We start from the raw sequence: 22,951 nt of genomic DNA on the forward strand, positions 1-22,951 counted from the left end.
CTAATAGGGCAGAGATCACAAATGGGCGGGGCTTATTCCCAACGATGACGTCAGAAATCTGGAATGGAATGTTTAGAAAGACTGTTTATGATTTATTGGGATTTTAAAAAAAGTAGTGGGTAGATTTTAACCATTATAGGCTGGAGGTTTTCTTTAATTATTTTGTGACTTACACATAATATTTTAGGTTTCGTGTCAAACGGGTCGGGTCGGGTACGGAATAAAATTATAGCTGCTGTCGGATAATGGGTCAGGTGTTCAGTCAATTATTGTGGGTGCGGGTTTATGTAGGACGATTTGTACATTGCAGAGCTATACAAGATGAGCATTCGAGGTTAAAAAGTATATAAATTGTAATTTTAAAAAAACAAAAAAGAAAAAACAAAACAAAAAAACAATCGTTTCGCTAGACAAGACCCTTCTTCCTCAGCTGGGATCATTTAGAGCCCTTTGAAGTTGCATTTAAACGGCATTTTAGAAGTTCAAACTTGTGGGCACCATAGAAGTTCATATGTATGTATGTCCATAAGTATATGGAGAACATTACTGAAATGAGAAAGAAAGACATGAACATCTTGGATGACAAGGGCGTGAGTAAATTATCTGTACATTTTTGTTCTGGAAGTGAACTTCTTTGTGAATTCAGACATGCTACTTTTGTCACGTTGTTTTTCACCTACTATATAGTAAGGAAATATGTAATTTCGGATGCAACCACAGCGGTTATTCCATATAGTGTTAAAAAGATGAACAACAAGTATTCTTCCAGCAGGGGGCGCATGGAGGCCCAGTATTACCTTCATCCTCATGGATCCACATTCAAATCACCTTTTTTTTTGTTTCTTTGTTTGTCTCAACAGAGACATTTTACACTAAAATGTTTAATTGTATAAATAATATATTAATATATATATATATATAATAATGGCAAGGACTGGTGACTGACATACAAGTTTAAATCAGGCCAAAACTAATTGTAAATCCTAAATTTATCCTAGCCAGAGATTAATATGACAATGTGTTGTTTCTGTCCTGTTCTGCTCTCTAAACAAACACTAAAACAATTTAATAGCCAGGGAATTTAAAATAGATGTTGCTGAGTAAAAATATGAGAAACACTATTTACTCCCAATCGTGCTTGACAAACCGGACAACAAGCTCCGCCCATTTTTTTTAAAAGCCAGTTCGTGCATCTGCCATTCTACCCACTTTTGTTTTCCTTATTCTTTCCCATCATGCTCTGTAGAGTTGTGAGCGGAAGTATTCACTTTTTTGTGCTTATTCAAAACGTTAATCCATGAAGCTGAAGAATCAGTTTTCGAACTGATGTTTCTGAGCATTTTAGCGTTGGTTGTGGAAAGTCATTATTAATGGGTAAGTGAGGATATGTGGGTTATTAAGCTAGTGTTGCTCCTCTCTGCAGTTAATGTTTATTTAATTAAATCAATATTTGCCACTTTGTTTAACCGGTATTATATGAATAAAGCAGCAAAATCTTTAGAACTTTGAACATACATCATATGTTTTTGTAAGCTCGCATTTCACTCTAAGCGTGAAGGACTCGCGTCATGAAGCAAATTATTATACGAGTTATTTACAGTAAATATGCATGCATTTAGTTCATGAACTCGTACATGTAAGTCTTGCATTGGAATTTTTTGTTTTGCACACATGCATGCATGACGTTAACACATACTTGCATATATGGAGTCAAGTTTATGCATTTGAGGTAACGTGCATGCATTTATACTTTGCATATACTGTGCATTAGAGGTTTATGCATGCATACATTTGATCTAATTCCTCATGCTTTTATGTCATGTATTGGGTTCATCAGAGAACAATGACAGATCTCAGGAGGAGGTGGATGGAGACAGTTGTGGATCCTCCACCGCAGGTTCGCCGGAGATGGATCGCAACCCGTCGCCTCCACCCGAGGAAGATGAGACCGAGGCCGGTGAGGAGGCGGACGCTATCGGGGAAACGGTGTACAGCAAACACTGGCTCTTCAGCACCTTGACCCGCCTTATTCAGGTATAAGCTTGCATGCTAGACTTGGGCTCCAGTTTAACAAACAAGATAATTTATATACCAAAAACCTTGTCTGTCATATTTAGAACAAGAATTATTAGATTAAAATATATTTAAGGATCACAGTGCAGCCCCCAAAATACTAAGTAATTGTCATTTTAAATCTATTCCAGTCTTTACCTAGTTTGTTAGTAAGAATTTTTTAATCTTTTAAAAAACAATGCAATTTAGTATGATCACATCTGTAATATATTTCAATAAGTAGAGGTCAGATTAAGTGTATTGTTTCGTTTTTACATAAATATATCTGTTACACTAAGACATAAAGATACAAATTTTACATATACATTTTTAATAAAAGTTTTATTTTTAATTGCGTTTAAATATAATTTTACCCCTTCTTAATTTTAAGTGTGTTTATCATGTTTGCGATTATATAAATATTCTAAATTCTAAAACAAATATCTAAATAAAATGAATCATATGTATACATTATTTAAAATTCTATCTATCTGTCTATCTGTCTATCATCTACCTATCCCATTTTTAGTTCTATATTAAGGGCATTATCTATCTATCTATCTATCTATCTATCTATCTATCTATCTATCCATCTATCTATCTATCTATCCTATCTATCTATCTATCTATCTATCTATCTATCTATCTATCTATATCTATCTATCTATCTATCTATCTATCTATTTTTAATTCTATATTTTTAATTCTATAGGGCATTATCTATCTTTCTATCTGTCCAATTTTTAACTCTATTTTAAGGGCATTATCTATCTATCTATCTATCTATCTATCTATCTATCTATCTCTCCCATTTTTAATTCTATATTAAGGGCATTATCTATCTATCTGTCTATCTATCTATCTGTCCCATTTTTAATTCTATATTAAGGGCATTATCCATCTATCTATCTATCTATCTATCTATCTATCTGTCCCATTTTTAATTCTATATTAAGGGCATTATCTATCTTTCTATCCAATTTTTAACTCTATTTTAAGGGCATTATCTATCTATCTATCTATCTATCTATCTATCTATCTATCTATCTATCCCATTTTTAATTCTATATTAAGGGCATTATCTATCTTTCTATCTGTCCAATTTTTAACTCTATTTTAAGGGCATTATCTATCTATCTATCTATCTATCTATCTATCTATCTATTTATCTATCTCTCCCATTTTTAATTCTATATTAAGGGCATTATCTATCTATCTGTCTATCTATCTATCTGTCCCATTTTTAATTCTATATTAAGGGCATTATCCATCTATCTATCTATCTATCTATCTGTCCCATTTTTAATTCTATATTAAGGGCATTATCCATCTATCTATCTATCTATCTATCTATCTATCTATCTATCTGTCCCATTTTTAATTCTATATTAAGGGCATTATCTATCTTTCTATCCAATTTTTAACTCTATTTTAAGGGCATTATCTATCTATCTATCTATCTATCTATCTATCTATCTATCTATCTATCTATCCCATTTTTAATTCTATATTAAGGGCATTATCTATCTATCTATCTATCTATCCCATTTTTATTTCTAATTCTATTTTTTTAAGGGTATTATCTATCTATCTATCTATCTATCTATCTATCTATTTATCTATTTATCTATCCCATTTTTAAATCTATCACATTTTATTAATATATTAATGGAGTTATCTATTTATCTATCACAATTTTAATACTCTGTTAAAGGGGTTATATGATGCAATTTCATATTTTCCTTTGTCTTTGGAGTGTTTCAAGCTGTTCAAGCATATATAACGTCTGTATATTTGCAGCGAGAGATATTCCCTATAATCCTTACCAATCTACATCACTCTGTGGGATGATTTGCATAACACTGCCCAAATGTATACGCAAACAAAGAAGGCGTAACTTTTATTCTCGCCGTAGTATTGTTGCACCCACCGCCATGTTGTGGAGACGCTGTGTGTTTCGTTGGGAAAGTGAAAGTACTTTGTTTGGCCTTCCAAATGAGTACACAACTAGAAATCAATGGTTACGTTATATTTGCGCAAATATTCGAGTGTGTACAGCGCGTTTTACGAAGGACTGTTTCCTGAACCTGGAAGAGTAGCCTACAATGTCAGCTGTGCACAAATGCTGTTTCTATAAAATGGGGCAATTCCAACCTTGCAAGGACAGTCTGACATTTCTGACTCGCAGCCTGTAAGTACATTTTCATATTTAAAGAATTTGCTACTAGCTATTCAGCAGTGCAGAGTAGTGCTTGTTGTTTGTCGTTTCTGTGATTACAAATGCAGACATGGAGCTATGTTTACGCAACGCAACACGTAAAAAGACAGTATGAGTCATTATAATTAGTACTTATGTCCCCACTGGATGCAAAAAATGCCTCGTTTATAATGGGTTTTTTTGTCTTGTCGTGCCGGGACACAGCATCACAATATTTGGCCAATCACAATGCACTGGATAGCTGACTAATCAGAGCATACCGAGCTTTTCAGAACGATGAGCTTTGTAAAAATTGACGCGTTTCAGAAAGGCGGGGCAGAGAGGACCAACAATAATGTACAGTATTTGGAAAATAATGTGTTTTTTGAACCTCAAACCACATAAACACATTGCATTACACAAAAGACACAAAATAATGTTCTTTTTTGGCAACATCATATGACCCCTTTCTTTCTTTCTATCTATCAGTCATTTCAGTTTTCTTGAAGCTGTGCAGTCCCTTCATTTCTTTTTAATATACACTATAATTCCCTTCTAGATGGTAACAGATCAAGAAGGTGTGCAGAGTGATACTTCCATGGAACTGACAGATGATCTGGAGGAGGACTTGTGTAAAGTATGGGACATGGCTATGGATAAGGTAAACTGAAACGCACTGTATTCAACACTCTGCTCCATGTCCACCATCTATATACACATCACATGTGTTTTCTCTCCAGGATGTTGCTGTTTTTCTTCAAGAGTTCAAAGCTCCAGACATCTTGCTGGGTGTGATTGCGAAGTCACGTAGTCCACGGCTCACAGTAAGTCATTTTACCAATGTAACTGCTTTACATATTGCTTGTATGCTTATGACTTCATATAATGACTCAGAGCTTCTGTTTCAGGAAATCTGTGTTGGGATTCTGGGTAACATGGCCTGTTTCCATGACACATGTGTGTCTCTCAGCCAGAACTCTGACCTATGGTAACAAACACATACACACACACACGGATCATCTTTCTCCCTTTCTGTTCACTTCAGAATAATTCAACTATTTTTGTAAATACAATACTGCTAATTCTATTAAATGCAAACATGTCTGACATGTTCTCTGTGCTTTTTAGCGCTGTGTTACTACTACTGCTCGGGGACAATGATCCTCCTACGCTCTTGGAAACTTGCAGGTCAGTGCTGTTACAGCCCTGTTACAAAATTAGAAGAAAACTTCACAATATACACTGCATTTTACTGAATGCGGGTGTGTGACTTGCAATACTGTGGCTTCCTCAGGCTCCTGCTAACGTGCATGTCTCAGCCTGACGTCGCCCCTCTGTGGCTGGAGAGGATACAGCAGCAGCCGGCAGTGTGCAGCAGTTTGTGTTTCATCATGAGCAGCTCCACCAGTGGTCAGTGATGTTTTAAAATGTTGCCAATGGTACTTTTTAAAAAATAGGGCACCAAAAGCTCTTAAGAAATTAAGCATTTTGTCTTACATAATTGTCTATTTTCAGTAGTTTAATGCATATTTATTAATTTATTTATTTTTGTCATTTTTATGTGATTTTTGTTTTTAAAAAAAATAAAAATTAATGACTTTTTCATTACCTTTATATTTATATGATTTGTATTATTATTATTTTATTTTTGTTATCTAGTTTACTACCAAATGTTGTTTGTAGGTAATACATTTCTATAAATTAAAGAGAAATCTTTTTTTTTTCTTACAGTAACTTTCTGTAGCTAAATAATTAAGACATTTTGGTATTTCCTACATGAATAATTTATTTAAAAATAAATAATAAATTATTTAATATAAAATAAAAGTTAAAAATAAGCTATTTTTCTGTTTACATTTCATATTTGAAAATGTTTGTTATTAATTTTAGTAAGTTAATTATATATGATCTATAAATCATTTAATTAATATTATTTAGTTATATATATTAGTTATATATACATACATACACACACACACACACACACACATATATATATATATATATATATATATATATATATAGGAGAGAGAGTTATTGAGAGTTAATAATTATATATAATTATAATATAATAATTCAACTAATTAAATATCAGTTTATATTTATTTTTTGTTTTGTGTATTGTTTTTTTTTTCCAAAAAACATACAATAATATTTAATTAATTATATATATATATATATATATATATATATATATATATTAATGTTCATGTAATTCTATATATATTTATATATTAATGTTCATTAGCTATGAAAGTGAATAATTATATATAATTGTAATATATATATTTATATATATATATATATAATAATAATTCAACTAATTAAATATCAGTTCCTATTTATTTTATTTATTATTATTATTATTATTATTATTTTCAAAAAAATATACAATAATATTAATTAATTAATTAATGTATTAATATATACAATTTAATTAATATTATTCACTTTATTAGTTATTATGTGTTATTAATGTTCACTAGCTATGTTGGGAGCAAATTTCGTTTGTAGGTATTGATACATTTCTATAAATTGAAGAGAAATATTTTTTTTCTTTCGTCAATATGATGTCAATTATTTTATTATATATGTACACATATATACAGAGAGAAAGAGAGTTATTGAGAGTTAATAATTAAATATAATTATAACATATATAATAATTCAACTAATTAAATATCAGTTCCTATTTATTTTGTTTTGTGTATTGTTTTTTTTTTTTTCAAAATACATACAATAATATTAATTAATTAATGTATTAATATATACAGTTTAATTAATATTATTCACTTTATTAATTATGTATTATTAATGTTCACTAGCTATGTTGGGATCAAATATTGGCTTGATAAATATTTATTTTATACATATTGAAGAAAATGAATTGTTTTTTATTTTTCTTACAAAAATTTTTTGTAGCTAATTAATAAATACATTTTGACAGATGTATAAAATAAAATGTAATGCATTGACTTACATTCATTCATTGCACTTAACCTTTAAACAATAAGCATATATTTACTTAAATTAGCAGAAGATTATATTAAAATTTTAAAATACATACATTTGATGTTTTGTAATTCTAGTTAATCTTAGATAAAATTTGTGCTTATTACGTATTGGGACATCAAAGTGTATCTCTCTCTGCAGTGGATTTGCTGGTTAAGGTTGGGGAGCTGGTGGATAAGCTCTTTGATGAGGATGAGGAGATGATGAAGAGTTGGGTGTCCACCCCACCCAGCGACAGCGACCCAAACAAGGACACACAGCAGGACGTCGCGTCCTCTCTGCTGGAGGCGGCCACACAGCTTAGGTGAGACACATTAATTAAGGTGATGTGACCTTATGCTCGTCTGTCTGTCCGAGGCATTTAGCAACCTGATTTGGCCTCATTCAGATTTTTGTGTTGTAGGTCAGAGAGTCCAGAGGCTCTTGAAGTGTATCTGCATTCACTCCAACTTCTGACTACAGTAGAAGAAGGCATGCAGGCTCTGGGTGAGACACACACTCTGCGTTTATTAGATCAAAAATACAGTAATAATGTGAAATATTATTACAGTTTAAAAGAACTCCTTTCTATTTGAATATATTTAAAATGTAATTTATTCCTGTGATAAAAAGCTGAATTTTCAGCATCATTACTCCAGTCTTGAGTGTCACATGATCCTTCAGAAATCATTCTAATATGCTGATTTTGTGCAGTTGTGCTACCTGATATTTTTGTTGAAATCATAATACTTTTTATTCAAGATTCAAGGTATTTGAAATACATGCAATGATTTCTTGTTTTTACCCTGTCTACAGTATCAGATGGAGCTTGTGGTCATGCGGTGTGGACGTTTGTGTGTAAGATCATTTGTGAGGATTTATGTCAAGCGGACGATCCTCCTCTCATCCTGCAGGAGCAGAAAGCTCTCCTGGCTCCTGCGCTCGCCCTACTGTCTTCGTTACACTCCAGCCTGCAGACAGATATCAGTACGAAACACACACTTTTAGCATATCAAATTCATTGCTTTATGAGAGGCATTGTGGTGTTTGCTGTTGTAGTGCTGTTTTGGTTTCATAATGTTTGTTTATTCATATCAGGTTCCGAATTATTAGGAAGTCTTATTCGCATCCTGCAGTTTAACGCCGAATGCCGTCAGAGCCGAAAAACTGGAAATTCAGACTCAGAAAAGAGTCAGACAGAAGAAGAGAAGCAAGCGGAAGATGAACAGCTGAAAGCTTTAGTTGAAACCACAGCTGAGTTCCTCTCAGTCGTCCTCATGGAAATGAATAAGGTGAAATTGCCAGCTATCCAGTTTACAAAATGCTAATAAATTATTAAATTCTAATTTGAGATGTAAAATTTGTGATGTTTTTAAAGAAGTCTCTTCTGCTCACCAAGCCTGCATTTATTTGATCCAAAATGCAGCAAAAGCAGTAATACTGTGAAATATTTTTACTATTTAAAATAGCTGCTTTTTATTCAAATATATATTTTAAAATGTCATTTATTTTTGTGATCAAAGCTAAATTTTCAGCATCATTAGTTCAGTTTTCAGTGTCACATGATCCTTCAGAAATCATTCTATATGCTGAATTAAAGAAACTATTATTATTATTATCGATATTTAAAACAGTTAAGTACTTTTTTTAAATATTTTTTTTGAATACTTACATTTAGCAAGGATGCTTTAAATTGATCAGAAGTGATGGTAAATACATTTCTAATGTTACATTTCTATTTCAGATAAATGCTGTTCTTCTGAACTTTTTATTCATCAAATAAACCTAATAAAAAATTCTAAGCTGTTTTCAACATCATAGTAATGTTTTTTGAGCAACAAATCAGAATATTAAATGATTTCTGAAGCATCATGTGATGATAATGCTAAAAATTCTGCTTTGAAATCACTGGAATAAACTACATTTATATTCAAATAGAAAAAAAGTTATTTTAAATAGTAAAAATATTTATTAAAATAAATTAAAAATTTAATTATAAGCTATCAAGTTTACAAAATAATAATAAATGATTACATTCATTTATTAGAAGAATTATAAGAATTGTTTTTTAGTTAATTTTTGCGTTTATTGGTTTTTTTTGCCTGATAGTTAAAGGAGAAGTCCACTTCCAGAACAACAATTTACAAATAATTTACTCACCCCCTTGGACTTAATGGACTTCAGTTGTGCCCCTGATTTTGAACTTCCAAAATGTAGTTTAAATGCAGCTTCAAAGGGCTCTAAATGATCCCAACCGAGGAAGAAGGGCCTTATCTAGGGAAACGATCGGTCATTTTTTTTCAAAAAATAAAAATTTGTAAAAAAACAAAAAGTTCTCCTTTAAAATCTTTAAATTTAAAGATATTAAGTTCACAAAATACTAATAAATAACTACATTCTAATTTAAAATATCATATACTATATTTTTCTATATTATAAAAGTATAAATAAAACAATAAAAATATACATTTTATTACAAATTATATTATAGAAGTATGAAATAAATTAAAAAATCCTATATACTATAGTAAAATATAAAGTTTACAACTTAATAAATGATTACATTTTAATTTAAGATATATATTTTAAATATTATTTTGTTACGTTATATTATAAAAATGTGACAAAAAATAGAAATGATGGGCGGGGTGATCAATAGCTGATTATCATTTATAGAGACATGCACCAAAACGGGTTGCTGTGAACAGAGCTGGTTTTGACAAGGTAAAAAGAGTGTTGTTTTACACATCCATTACACAAGTATTTTGCAGAAATTTCACGAAGACCCTAAAGAATTATACCAACTTGTGGAAAATGGGTATCTGATGTCAACTTTAAAACATACAAATGTTAAATATATTAATTAATAATTCTTTAAATCCTTCAATTTTCAGGATCTTTTATCATCCATTGTCAAAGAAGGGCATCTGACAGAGAAAAGCTGCGTGTCGGCTGTCGGCACCCTTGTACCTCAACATATAACATCAGTACGTTCTTCTCCATTGTTTTTCGTTTGTCCTTGTTGTTCCCTACAGGCCCTGTTTGATCACAGGTCCTTTCTCATCTCATCTACAGGTCCAGCACCTGGTTGGCTTGCTATCAGAAGTGGAACCGAAACTGGCAGACATTATAAAAAAGGACTTTTCCATTTCATCCAATGTGTCAAGCTGAACTCGGACAGAAATATCTAAACCAAAAGACTGGAGATAAGTTTATCTGCTTGTGAATGGACTCATCTTTTGTTTAGATGCAACAACATATAAATTAGCTTTCATAGTAAATGTTATAGCTTAAAATATGCGTTTAAATTGTGTATATTATCGTTTCGTTTGTATACACCAGCATTTCTATTTAGTAAACACAACGTTTTGTAGATTGTGTTTCATATTTGTCATGGAGTACTTGTTTTTATTTTTATTACTATTTACACAAAATAGTAAATGGAATAGTTCCCAAAGTTTCTTAATTTTCATTATGCTTCAAGTTTTTAAAAATAACTTTCAGCATATGATAGCAAACATGCGCTGACGTTTTTTGACGCACACTTGGCTGCATACATTCGAGTGTTTCACTGCTAAAAAACCCTTCAGGTGTTTCTCAAACATGCACACCACGTCCCGGCTGTGATCGCCTCCCTCATTTGCTTTCCAAATAGCCATCAGAACGGGGAGAAAGGGTCTACTGCGCACTTCCCGGCGTATGTGACGCCAGCAGGAATATAGCAGCTCTTTAATTAAGAGTTGGGATTGATATGCAGAGCGCGCTGCATTCTTATGGAAATGCGGTGTGTAGGAGGAGGACCTGAGAGAGACACGGCCAGACACTCAGCTGGGATCTCAACCCAGGCTGAATGGAAAATGGACAGGGGATAATTTTAACCACGTTTGCGTGATTTCGAGCCGCTGGCTTTTGTTGTTTTTGAGGGAATCTTGGTTGGCCTGAAAAGGCCAGATGACCAGGTATACAAGGAGTTTTGATTGGCATGTGTCTGTTTTTAGACCTACCTGAGGAAGATCTGACAGATGTACCTCAGGGTAAGGAAGCACTTGGGTTGGTTTGATCCAGACCACTGCGTGTATGAGTGAACGCTCAACTAATACGAGCTGACGGAGGACTGGTTGAGACGGAAGCAGTGCTGTTCATGTAGAAGTAAAAGTGTAAACATAGATGATTGGCAGCTGTCAATCATCATCTCACTGATGCAAAGAACTCCTGACTTGGCTGATGGTGTGTAACATGACCTAAAATGGCACATCACCCACTAACTAGTCTACTATGCTAGATGTGTCTCAGTACAAGTCATACATTTGGGTTTAAATGCACACAAACCCCAAACCTTAAAAGTCTCACATTCAGTGATATATTGTTCATATTATTTTATTATTTTTAAATGAATATAGCAGAAATATGTATTTATTTATGTTTCTAATGACAAAATAATTTGGAAAAAGTTAATTTTGAGAAACGTTAGAATAATTTGCTTGCAGATGCCACTTGGTTGGATTTTTTGTTTTGTTTTGTTTTGTTTTTATACACTACCATTCAAAGGTTTGTTGTCAGTAAGATTTTATTTGGGGAAAAAATAATTTTAATCAGCAAGGATACATCAAATTTATCAAAAGTGACAGTAACAGCATTTATAATATTTCAAAAGATTTATATTTTTAAAAAATGATGATGTTTTGTTTGTTTGTTTTTTTACTTTTTATTCATCAAAGAATCCTGAAAAAAAATTAAGTATACAAATATTAAGCAGCACAACTGTGTTCAAGAATGATAATAATAATAACAAATAAATTTTTCTTGAGCAGCATATTAGAATAATTTCTGAAGGATTATGTGACACTGAAGACTCGAGTAATTATGCTGAAAATTTAGCTTTTTGTCTGAATTTTGAGATAAACTCACAAGTGTGTTATAAAGTCAGAATTGTGATATATACAGTAAACATATTTCTGAGAAATAAAATCAATTTCAAGAAATAAAGTCAGAATCAAAGCAGAAAAGTCAAAATTGCGAGATAAAAACACTAATTCTGACTTTTTTTTAATCGCAGTAGCGAGGTTATGTCTCGCAATTGTGATGTTTTTTCTCAGAATTGTAAGTTATGAAGTCCAATTTTGAGGAGGAAAAAAGACTGGTATGTTATCAGTATTGTGAGTTCATATTTCACAATTTTGACTTAACTCGTATGTTATAAAGTCAGAATTGCAAGATATAAACTCGTAATTCTGAAAGAAAAAGTCACAATTGTGAGATAACTCGCAATTATGAGAAAAAGACTATTTGTCAGAATTGCAAGTTTATATCACGCAATTCTTAGAAAAAAGTCAGAATTGTGAGATGTAAACTCACAATTGCAAGATAAAAAAGTCGTAGCCCTTTTTAACTGTTATAGCGCCTCATGTTTTAACTGTTACATGTCTCGTGTTCAGCAGGTTTTGTGAAGTTTTGAGTTTTCCCTTAGGCTTTATAGGATTTTGGGTAAAGGCCCCTTTTCTAAATGATCCCGTTATATCTTGCCAATGAGTAAACTGATTTTTTATTTATTTATTTATTTTTTTTTGATAATTATTGACCTAGAGAGTCCAGAGAATTGCAGTGTTTTTTTCCCCAGATTGAGCAAAAAACCTCGCAAAAGGTTCACAAAAGCAGTTTTTTTTTACATTACTTTTACTCAGTCATTTAACAAACGATTTGATTGACAGCAGTGGTTCTAGAGGCAAAATTGTTTGAAATGGAGTTCTATCATGTGATACGAATATTGTGAAACTTTTCAGGAATCCATCTTATTTTTAACCCCTGTCCTCCAGGCACCTCACTCCATTCTGGTATGTATCTCCCTCTTCTCACAATCGAATTAATCAGGTTCTAACCAGTTCCCGCTCAACATTTTTTTAACATTTACGTTTGGTAAAACTTGTTGCAAACAGCATTTTATGTTAACTTTAAGTGTGGCCTAAATGCCCAAATGCTTTTGAGGCCACAGCATGTCTGCTGACCTCAAAAAGCATCCCAAAGAACTGAGTCTGAACCACTGTCATGTAGTGGTAACCACCTCATTGCGCTCATACTAATTCAGTAGCGTTTTTACGATTGATTACCTCAGAAATTCCATTTGATGAATAGACTACTAGATCAGGTAGGAACACAACAATGCATGTCATTAAACATGAATGAGGTCTTTGGAGTAGTCGGCAGTCATGTGACACATGCAACCACACGTCTGCATTGTGTGCTCTCTGGCACGTACGTTCCTTCTGTTTTTTTTACTCGTTCGTCCAGCTGCTTGTGCGGTGGAGCTCATTAAGGGCCGTGGAGCTGCCTCTCATCACAGACTCCTTCAGCTGCTGCTTATCACTCCTGTCAACATGCACACAATGAAACTTTCTCTCGCTTCATGCTGGTTTTCCCAGAATAACTCATACTTGATGGTCTGGACCAACTGATAAGATGAATTCTGTCATTATTTACTCACTCTGATGTTGAAACACAAGCAGATATTATGAGGAATGTTTTCCTTTCTTTCCATATAAGGCCAGTTTGTAGTGCCCACAGATGTCAAACTCCAAAAAAACGGACTAAAATCAAACTCAAAAGTATCATAGTTGTAGTTCGAATACTATATTCCAAACTATATTCCAAGTAATATGATATTTCTGTGATTAACTGCTGATGTATCATTCACTGCTAATTAGGATCAGCAATCTCCAGATAAAACTGATTGTGCAGACCAAACCGTAAGTCGCAGAGACTTGAAACTTGGAGGGATGGTAGTACTCACACCACCTACAATGTGACCTACAATGTGTACAAGCTCGCCCCAATCGCCCTGACGGGGGTGCTACAGCGATCAAAAGTAAGAAATCGCTCAGAACTTTCAGAAACCGTCAGTCGCAGGCCTAAGTGTCTTATGTCGTTGGCTCACGCCCAACAAAACTGCCTGGTGAAATTTTCAGGTATTTCTGATTTTTTTGAAAAATCTACTTTTGCAAACTAGTCTTAGTTTTTTTTGCCCAGTCAGAACCAAACCATTGCAGAAAGATTCTCTGGAGAGTGAATATCAGTAATTATCAAAAAAAAAAGTTGAACTTACAACTCACTGTCGCAAAGGGACGCCAAACCGTTCAAAAGGGACACGGCCACTTTTAGTAAATGTCTATAAATCTTTAACAAAATGAGATATCTCCACCAAACTCTGAACACTTATGTAAGAGCTCAATCTGAGGTCACATGAAAAAAATGACTATAACTGCAAACCATTTTTCCTATCAACATGAAAATCGGTGTGTACGGTCTAGGTCCGTAGTGCCAAAATTATCTATAAGAGTATTTGCGTAAACATGGCTGTCATTGGGCGATGAATTCTGAACACAAAGTTAACGGACGCCAATTGGAACGAAACTTTGTGAGCCTGTTTGACTCGCGCCCCGAAGGTCTGAGAGAAATTGAAAAGAAACCAGCCACTGGTGGGTGATATTGCATTTTTCGAGGGCGTAAATGATTGTACATTGCACGGTTTTTCGCACATGCGAATGATATTCGTATCATACGACAGAACTCTTCATTCCAGACAACTTTGCTTCTAGAACCACTGCTGTCAAATAATTTGTTAAATGACTGACAAGATGTCAAAAAAACCCTACTTTTGTGAACTAGTCCTAAATTTTTCGCTCAATCTGGGGAAAAAAAAACACTGCAGTACAATTCTCTGGACTCTTTAGGCTAATAATTATCAAAAAAAAGTTGAAATTTACTTTTTGGGAAGCTGTAACGGGGTCGTTTAGAAAAGGGTCCTGTACAAACTCAAAACTTCACAAAACCTGCTGAGCAAAACAAGCTAAACAAGCATGAAAGTTTTTAAGGGGACTGGAGCACAGCTGGATCTATAACAGTCATAAACATTAAAATACATCATAATTTTATGGTAAATTACCTGGATAGGTCAAAAAATGCTTTTTTAATAATTGATTTAGGTGGGTACAGCCTTGCTAAATAATATATAATGACTCTTCCCTTTATGCCTAAATGCCTTAAGCGCTTAAATTCCGGTAATCGCTGCTTGCAGCTATATTCTCAATTGTTTTTGCATTCAGATAAAAAAAAAAGTGTTGATGTCTCACACCAAGTTATAACAAAAAAAAAACAATGTAAATCACCCTGAGTTTAACATACGTCATAGGGACTTTTCATGTTTTTGATGTGTTTTTTTTTTTTTTTATGAAATTTATAATACCTTATTATAACATACATTTTTTTAATTGTTATAAGGGACTACTTTATATTTTTAAAGTTGTTTTTATGTTATATGTTATATATTTATGTTATTTATGCATAATACATAAATAAGTTAAATATAAACACATATCTTAGAAAATTACTTATAGGAATTTTATACATACATATGTGTATATGTGTGTGTATGTGTGTGTGTATATATATATATATATATATATATAAGTGTGTGTGTGTGTGTGTGTGTTCTAAATTCTATTTGGGTGCTTCCGTGTTCCAGTCTTCATAGAAATCTAACTAAATATAAAAATGTGCGTAGGTTTAACGTTCTTTCTGTTTGCCTATAAACTTGTTTATATTGTACCATGGTAAATATGTAAAGAAGGGAGTGTTAGGAAGCCTTCAGGAACATTTTGATGTCTATCAGTAATGACAGTCCGCCCGCATGAACGGAAACAGGGTCCGGTGAACCTGCGACCCTCCCGGCCGTTGAAATGTCAGAACAGAGTGATTTCTCAGCCAGAAACTAACAGCAATTTAGATGACAAATTCCCAGTGAATCTGCTGTGCTCATATATCAGTGGGCTGTTTGCTGTTGCTCATCTGTTAGCATATGTTTTGTGTTTGTTCTGTCAGAGGTGGAGCTCCTAAAATGACCATCTTCCAACACCAATGACGCACGACAAATGACTCGATTTACACATTCACATTAAAATAACTTACTCATGTACGCACGTTTTTTGTGCGTGTGTGACAGCGTGACATTAAGTAACTTGCATAACCAGTATAAAGTTTGGTCATGATGCTCAATGTATGTTTATGCAAATGCATTTATTATGTCCTGAATATTCCCGGTTCACAATTCAATTCAAACTCATGTTGCTATTGTTCATTCCAGTTGAACTCATTTATAATGCAAAGCAGATTTTGGCATACAGCAGATGCCGTGCGTCCAGTTCTTGGTAGTTCTGTTAGAACAGAATTTGACAGGAAGCTATTTTTACATACTATTTCAGTCAGAATTTTTACTTTTTTTGAGTGCGAGAGACTTAATTGCTCCAGTAATGTGTTTGTGTGGAAGTGGTTGACTGTGTGTCCTCATGTGCACTGTGGAGTTGGTATCATAATTGAGATTAGGGTGGATCGGCAAGCTCATGTATCACACTACGTGTGTGTAAATCCCATGATTGAACTGAACAGAACTGGGCCAGGTTATCAGTGAGGGGTCTGTCTAGAATGGGCATTTTCCCTGTGCCACCTGTTAAGAAGAAACACACTCACACTCATTTAACGTGATATCAAAGTGGTTACAGCAAATCTGTTGAAAACATTTCCAGGTCATATTTCATAATAAATAAATAAATATATATAACAATATATCATATTATTGTTTATAAATATTTATTCATTTTAAATTGACTGTAATGACTAAAGTTAGCTTAACTGTTAAGAAATCAATAAATTAATTTGTCACAAAACAGTGTAGTTATAATGGTCCTAAAATAGATCCTAAAATTATTTACTTTTGGTTTAAGAAAAATAATGATTTTAAAAATTTAAATAAAAAAAACTACATGACAATTAAAACTTTTTCTTCAAATTCTCATTACTGTACTACATCTGGAAGGGAATTTTGTTGTGGGTAATTCACAATTACGATTCTCACTAAATTTAACATTACTGTAACACAACCAGTGTTGGGGTAAGTTACTTTAAAAAGTAATGCATTACAATATTGCATTACTCCATGGAAATGTAACTAATTGTGTTACTTATATATTATTATATTTTTGGGAACTGTAAAGTCTCTTCCACAAGAAAAGTGAAATGAATAAGTCTCGTACTGAAGGAAAAGATGTCAAGTGTCAAGATGTCAAAAGACTAAAACAATTAGAAATTTTTTATGACGGACGAAGTTTCAGAGGCAGTGTGTAAACATGATTGACACAACGTGAAGTCATATTTATTTTTTAACGTGTGAAAATGTTGGACGAAAATGTTGGACGAGAATATTGGACTCTGCATGCAAGGACCATTACTCTTGATTTCTCACAACAGGACAAGAAAGATGTCAGTAAAAAAATCGGAAAACTAAGTAACTGGCATTACTTGTATGAAAAAGTAACTCTTGTAAATTGATATTTTCTTGTAAATTTAAAAGCAGTGCATTACTTTACTAGTTGAAAAAAGTTATCTGATTACGTAACCCGCGTTACTTGTTACCCCCAGCACTGAACACATTATTATATTATATTATATTATATTATATTATATTATATTATATTATATTATATTCAGGGTTTGAAATGAACTTTTTCATTCACCAGCCAGTTTGGCTGCTAAATTTTAAGTTACCAGCCATTCAAAAAAATTGTGTATGCATTTACACTGCACTTACAAATTGAATAAATAATGTTATTTGATTAATGTTTTAAATATAAAAACTGCAACATAGAAATATGAAATTAAAATTAGGCCTAACATTAGGCCTAAATTAGGAAACTAAAATTAGGCCTAACAGTAGGTGGCGGCAAGCCACTGTCTTAAGCAATTCGCTGAGTCATTTATTCAATCAATTCTTTCAAAATAAATGATTCATTCAGGAACAAAGTAAGAAACTTGATCAGGGAATCACTGACTAACAATTGACAACTGAATAACAATTAATTATGCATAATTACATGCAAGTAACCCTAAACCAAATCCAAATCCTAACCCTAACCATATAGTGAGCACATAAGTGAGTAGTTAATTAATATTATTTAGTACTTAACTGTATAATTGCACTGGACGAAGGACACCTTAAAATAAAGTGTAACCAAATGTGCTTAGTTGTCAAAAGATAAAAAAAAATAAGCCTTAAAATAAGCATTACTTTCTCAGTGAAACACACGTTACTGTTTGGTGAAATCGTGTTGTCTGGGTGTTTCTAGACGTCTTGCAGATGTGAGTGAGCTGTAATGAGATGAGTGTGTACCGTTGAGCATTCACTGGCCATTGCGGCTAAGAGCCTCTTCAGAACAAACAGCACAAAAGAACCAGAGGCTGCATAATGTAAGCCAAGCCTTCCTTTAATTAACACTGAGCTCGCTTTGTGCGTGCAGAGAGAGAAAGAGACTGACTCATCATGGTTAAATATCAATTTCTAACATCAATTTACTTCATCAAACTAATCTACTCCAAACTATCAAGACTAGACAAAACATCTACAGCAAGAATCTTTAAAACAATCAGCCATGTATGAATAATTACCAGCCCATTTCAATCCACTTCAGCTGTTAAGTTTCAATCGCACCAGTTGTCATCCTGCATTAACCGTTTCATAAATTAAACGTGTTATCTATAAAGGGAATTTATAAATTAAGATTTTTTGTATAACTTCAGAGCAAGAGCTTATGCAAAAATTAATTATATAATACAAAGATGTCCTTTTATGTTGCCTAATGTTCACTTTCCTGCCTCTCACAGCTCGTTTGTTATCACATTTGCTGTAATGCCAAAGCGAACAGACTGTTCAAAGGCTCACGGGGCTCTGACATTGCAGCTATCAGTCATGACAGTAGAGCGTCCGTGTCGTTTCCAGATCCCTGGAGCTTAGGCTTTGATCTAGCAGCAGTCCTCGGCCTCCTCCCCACACGCCCTGTCCAAACGCCTGTGCTGCTGATAGGAGTTTGTTTGCCTTCCGCCAGGTGGGTTTTCCTCAGTTTACACACTGCCCACGCACCCAAAACACTCACACATGTAAGATCACGGCTTCTGGAAGTAGATGGTGATTTATGTCAAAATTATTTTTAGCTTGTGGTCACACTAGACTTCCAGTGTTTTGTGTTCTGGTTTTGTCTTGTGCTGCATAATGCTGATAAACACTGTGTAGCACCTGCACATTGTCATATATAAAATGAAAATAATAAACGTTTTTATGAAATAAATGTATATGTTTATACATACAAAACAAAACAAAATAAAACAATATATATATATATATATATATATAAGTTTGGCATCATTTTTTAATGTTTTGAATGTTTTATTTGTTGTATGTCAATTTGTTGTATTATTCTGTATTTTAATATATTTTTAAATATTTATATTTGTAATTTCAAATATGAAATTTATGTAATTTTTATGCTGCATAATAGTAATAAACACTGTGTGGCACCTGCAAATTTTTATATATAAAATGAACATTTATAAACATTTTTATATAAATGTATATTTATACATACTACAAAACATCTTTCAAAAATTTGGCATTATTTTTTAATGATTTACATGTTTTATTTGTTGTATGCCACTTTGTTATGCTGTATTTTAATATATTTTTAAATATTACTTATATTAGTAATTTAAAATATGTAATTTATAAAAAAATAGTTATTTTTGTGCTGCATAATTTTGGTAAACCCGGTTTATTTTTTATATATAAAATTAATAATTGATAAACATTTTATATAATAAATGTATATGTTTATACATTAAACAACATAGCTTTCAATAGTTTGGCATAATTTTTAATGTTTTAAATGTTTTATTTGTTGTGTGTCAAGTTGTTGTATTATTCAGTATTTTAATAATAATAGATTTTTTATTTTAAATTTTAAATTTATGTTAGTGTATCTTTTTTGTGCTGCATACTGTTGGTAAACACTACAAATCACCTACAAATTTCTATACATAAAATTACATTTTATAAATGTTTTTAGATACATTTATATATGTTTATACATAAACACAAAATATCTTTCAAAGGTTTGGTGTTTTTTTTTTTTTAATGTTTTAAATGTTTTATTTTTTTTGCATGTTAATTTATTGTATTATGCTGTGTTTTAATATATTTTAAAACATTGTTTATATTTGTAATTTATAAAAAATTACAAAAATTTATGTAATTTTTGTGCTGCATAATGTTGGTAAATACTGTGTGTTACCTGCAAATTTTAATATATAAAATGAAAATTTATAAATGTTTTTATATAAATGTATATATTTATACAGAAACACAAAATATTGCTCAACAGCTTGCCATCATAGTAATTTAAAATATGAAATTTATGTAATTGTTGTGCTGCATAATGTTGGTAATCACTGTGTGGCACCTGCTAAGTATTTATATATAAAATTAATAATTCATAAATGTTTTATATAATAAATGTATGTTTAAAACAAAATAGGTTTCAATAGTTTGCCATCGCTTTTTAAAGTTTTAAATGTTTTATTGTTTTATGTCAGTTTGTTGTATTATTTTGTATTTTAATATATTTTAAAATATTATTTAGATTTTTATTTTTTTAAATATGAAATTTATGTCATTTTTTGCTGCATAATGTTGGTAAACACTGTGTGGCACCTGCTAATTAATAACTGTTTTATATAATACATTCATATGTTTAAACATAAATACAAAATAATTTTCACATGTTTTAAATGTTTTATTTCTTATATTTGTTGTATTTCAATTTGTTGTTTTATGCTATATTTAAATATATTTTAAAATATTATTTAGATTTTTAATTTTAATATGAAATTTATGTAACTTAATGTGAATATAATTTTATGTAATTTAATGTTTTAGTATCTTAGTATTCTTTTGCAACATTCACTTTCGATCAATTACTTTTAGACATATGTACAGTATATATAATTTTTTTTTTTTTTTAGGTTACATGATAAATTATTGTGACAGTATAATTCAGAAAAGTCAGAATTACAAAAAAATAGTAATCAAAAAATTTTAGAAATTCCGCACCATTGCTTCTATCTCAGGCTGTGTCGGTTACATGTGACCCAAACCCCAAAAGAAAGAATGAGAAAATTTAAATCTCTAAGTCCCTCTGCTCTGAGTCCTAAAAAAGGTGCACAACCTCACACACAGACAAACTGATATTAATTAGAGTAGTATACAACCCACCCATCAAACTTAATGAAATCAGCCAGCCTAAGACGCCTCAATCTATCGCTTCAAGGGTGCCCGGACAAAGAGATCATCCTCTTGAGGGCTTTTACTGTAATTTAACCGTGACACACAAATGTGGCACAAAGCTCACACGGCACTGAGGTGGGACAAAGAGAAGGAAAACATCCTGTAGGCCCAGATCTCCCCAAGTGGAGTCCCTAGACTGACCTCAGACGCACATCTTAAAGACTCATTTAAGGAATCACAGTGAATCCTCTTAAAAAACACAGCTATTAACACTGTCCACTTTAAGTCGGGAATATACCTAACCCACATAATCATGAATGAGGTCACATGCTTCTATTACCAACGTCAGTTCTACGTCCCAATGTATTTAAGCTCCTTGTAACTGTTTAATTGCAGTATAGTAAATAAGAAGGCTATGTTTTTTGTTGGCTTTTCAGCACTGCATTTCAATTGTACACTACTGTTTTTAATTAATACTTTTATTTAGGAAGGATACATTAAATTGATTCAAAGTGAAAGTAAAGACATTTACATTGTTGCAAAAAATGAACAGCAAATCAGCATATTAGAATGATTTCTGAAGGATCATGTGACACTGAAGACTGAAGTAATGATGCTGAAAATTCAGCTTTGCATCAAAGGAATAAATTACAATTTACAATATATTCAAATAGAACACAGTTATTTTAAATTGTAATAATATTTGGCAATTTTACTATTTTTGGTTTATTTCTAATCAAATAAATGCAGCCTTGGTGAAACTTTTTTTCAAAAATCATTAAAAAAAATTGACTAAACTTTTAAACAGTATGTACAAAAGTAATTTTGTACAAAATTATTAGACTTTACTTTTTAATAATTAATAAATCATTATTTTGTAATAAAATATAATTTTTAACTTCATACTAATGCTGATCGTGTTATGTTTTTTTTTTGGTTTGGATGCACAATATCACATATTATATGGATACCACTTGACAGAATTTAATAAATTTAATGAACCTACCTAATGTAAAATAAATAAATAAAGTACCTAAAACATGAAAAGAAGCGCTCAGCTCACAGTTCTCTGACTTTAAAATTTGTATTATATTAATTATTTTCTGTATATATATATAATATTTATTTTTTTATTTAATTGACACTTTATATGGTCTGTTATAGGGAAGTACACAAATTGTTTAGTTTTATTTATATTTAAAATTACTGTTGTTTTTCTACAATGTCCTTTGTAAATAAAACCAAAATTATAATATATAATTATTTTGTCATGGTGACTAATCATCCACTAACAGCATATAAATTGAGTTATTGTACAAGACAATTCTCTGAAAATGCTTGTTGACTTTTGTATATTTTAAAGCTATAATAATTTCCATTTTTAGAATATTTATGAAATAGTTCAATGTTAATTTAAAACCACTTCATGCTTCATTTATGAAGTCTATATATTTTCAAATAAAGTATAAAAATAACTATAATATTTAGACTATTTAAAATATTTAGTCCTCATAAATGAAGTGGTTTCATGCCATTCAAAATGGAATCTGTAAGAT

The 22,951-nt window shown here is 31.8% G+C and overlaps 1 protein-coding gene across 1 annotated transcript; it reads left to right on the forward strand.

The window, feature by feature from the left end:
- The first annotated feature begins 1,225 nt into the window (after window positions 1-1,225).
- On the forward strand, window positions 1,226-10,613 carry saal1 (serum amyloid A-like 1). Its single transcript, XM_051099231.1, has 13 exons — window positions 1,226-1,374; window positions 1,838-2,034; window positions 4,809-4,910; window positions 4,990-5,073; window positions 5,158-5,237; window positions 5,378-5,437; window positions 5,544-5,659; window positions 7,403-7,565; window positions 7,665-7,747; window positions 8,057-8,227; window positions 8,339-8,532; window positions 10,135-10,227; window positions 10,316-10,613. Exons 1-13 carry the CDS (start codon window positions 1,371-1,373, stop codon window positions 10,409-10,411), a joined length of 1,443 nt encoding a protein of 480 aa, XP_050955188.1. The 5' UTR covers window positions 1,226-1,370; the 3' UTR covers window positions 10,412-10,613.
- Window positions 10,614-22,951: the final 12,338 nt, after the last annotated feature.

Source organism: Labeo rohita, chromosome 25 (assembly GCF_022985175.1).
Source record: "Labeo rohita strain BAU-BD-2019 chromosome 25, IGBB_LRoh.1.0, whole genome shotgun sequence".
In the NCBI taxonomy this organism is placed as follows: Eukaryota; Metazoa; Chordata; class Actinopteri; order Cypriniformes; family Cyprinidae; genus Labeo; species Labeo rohita.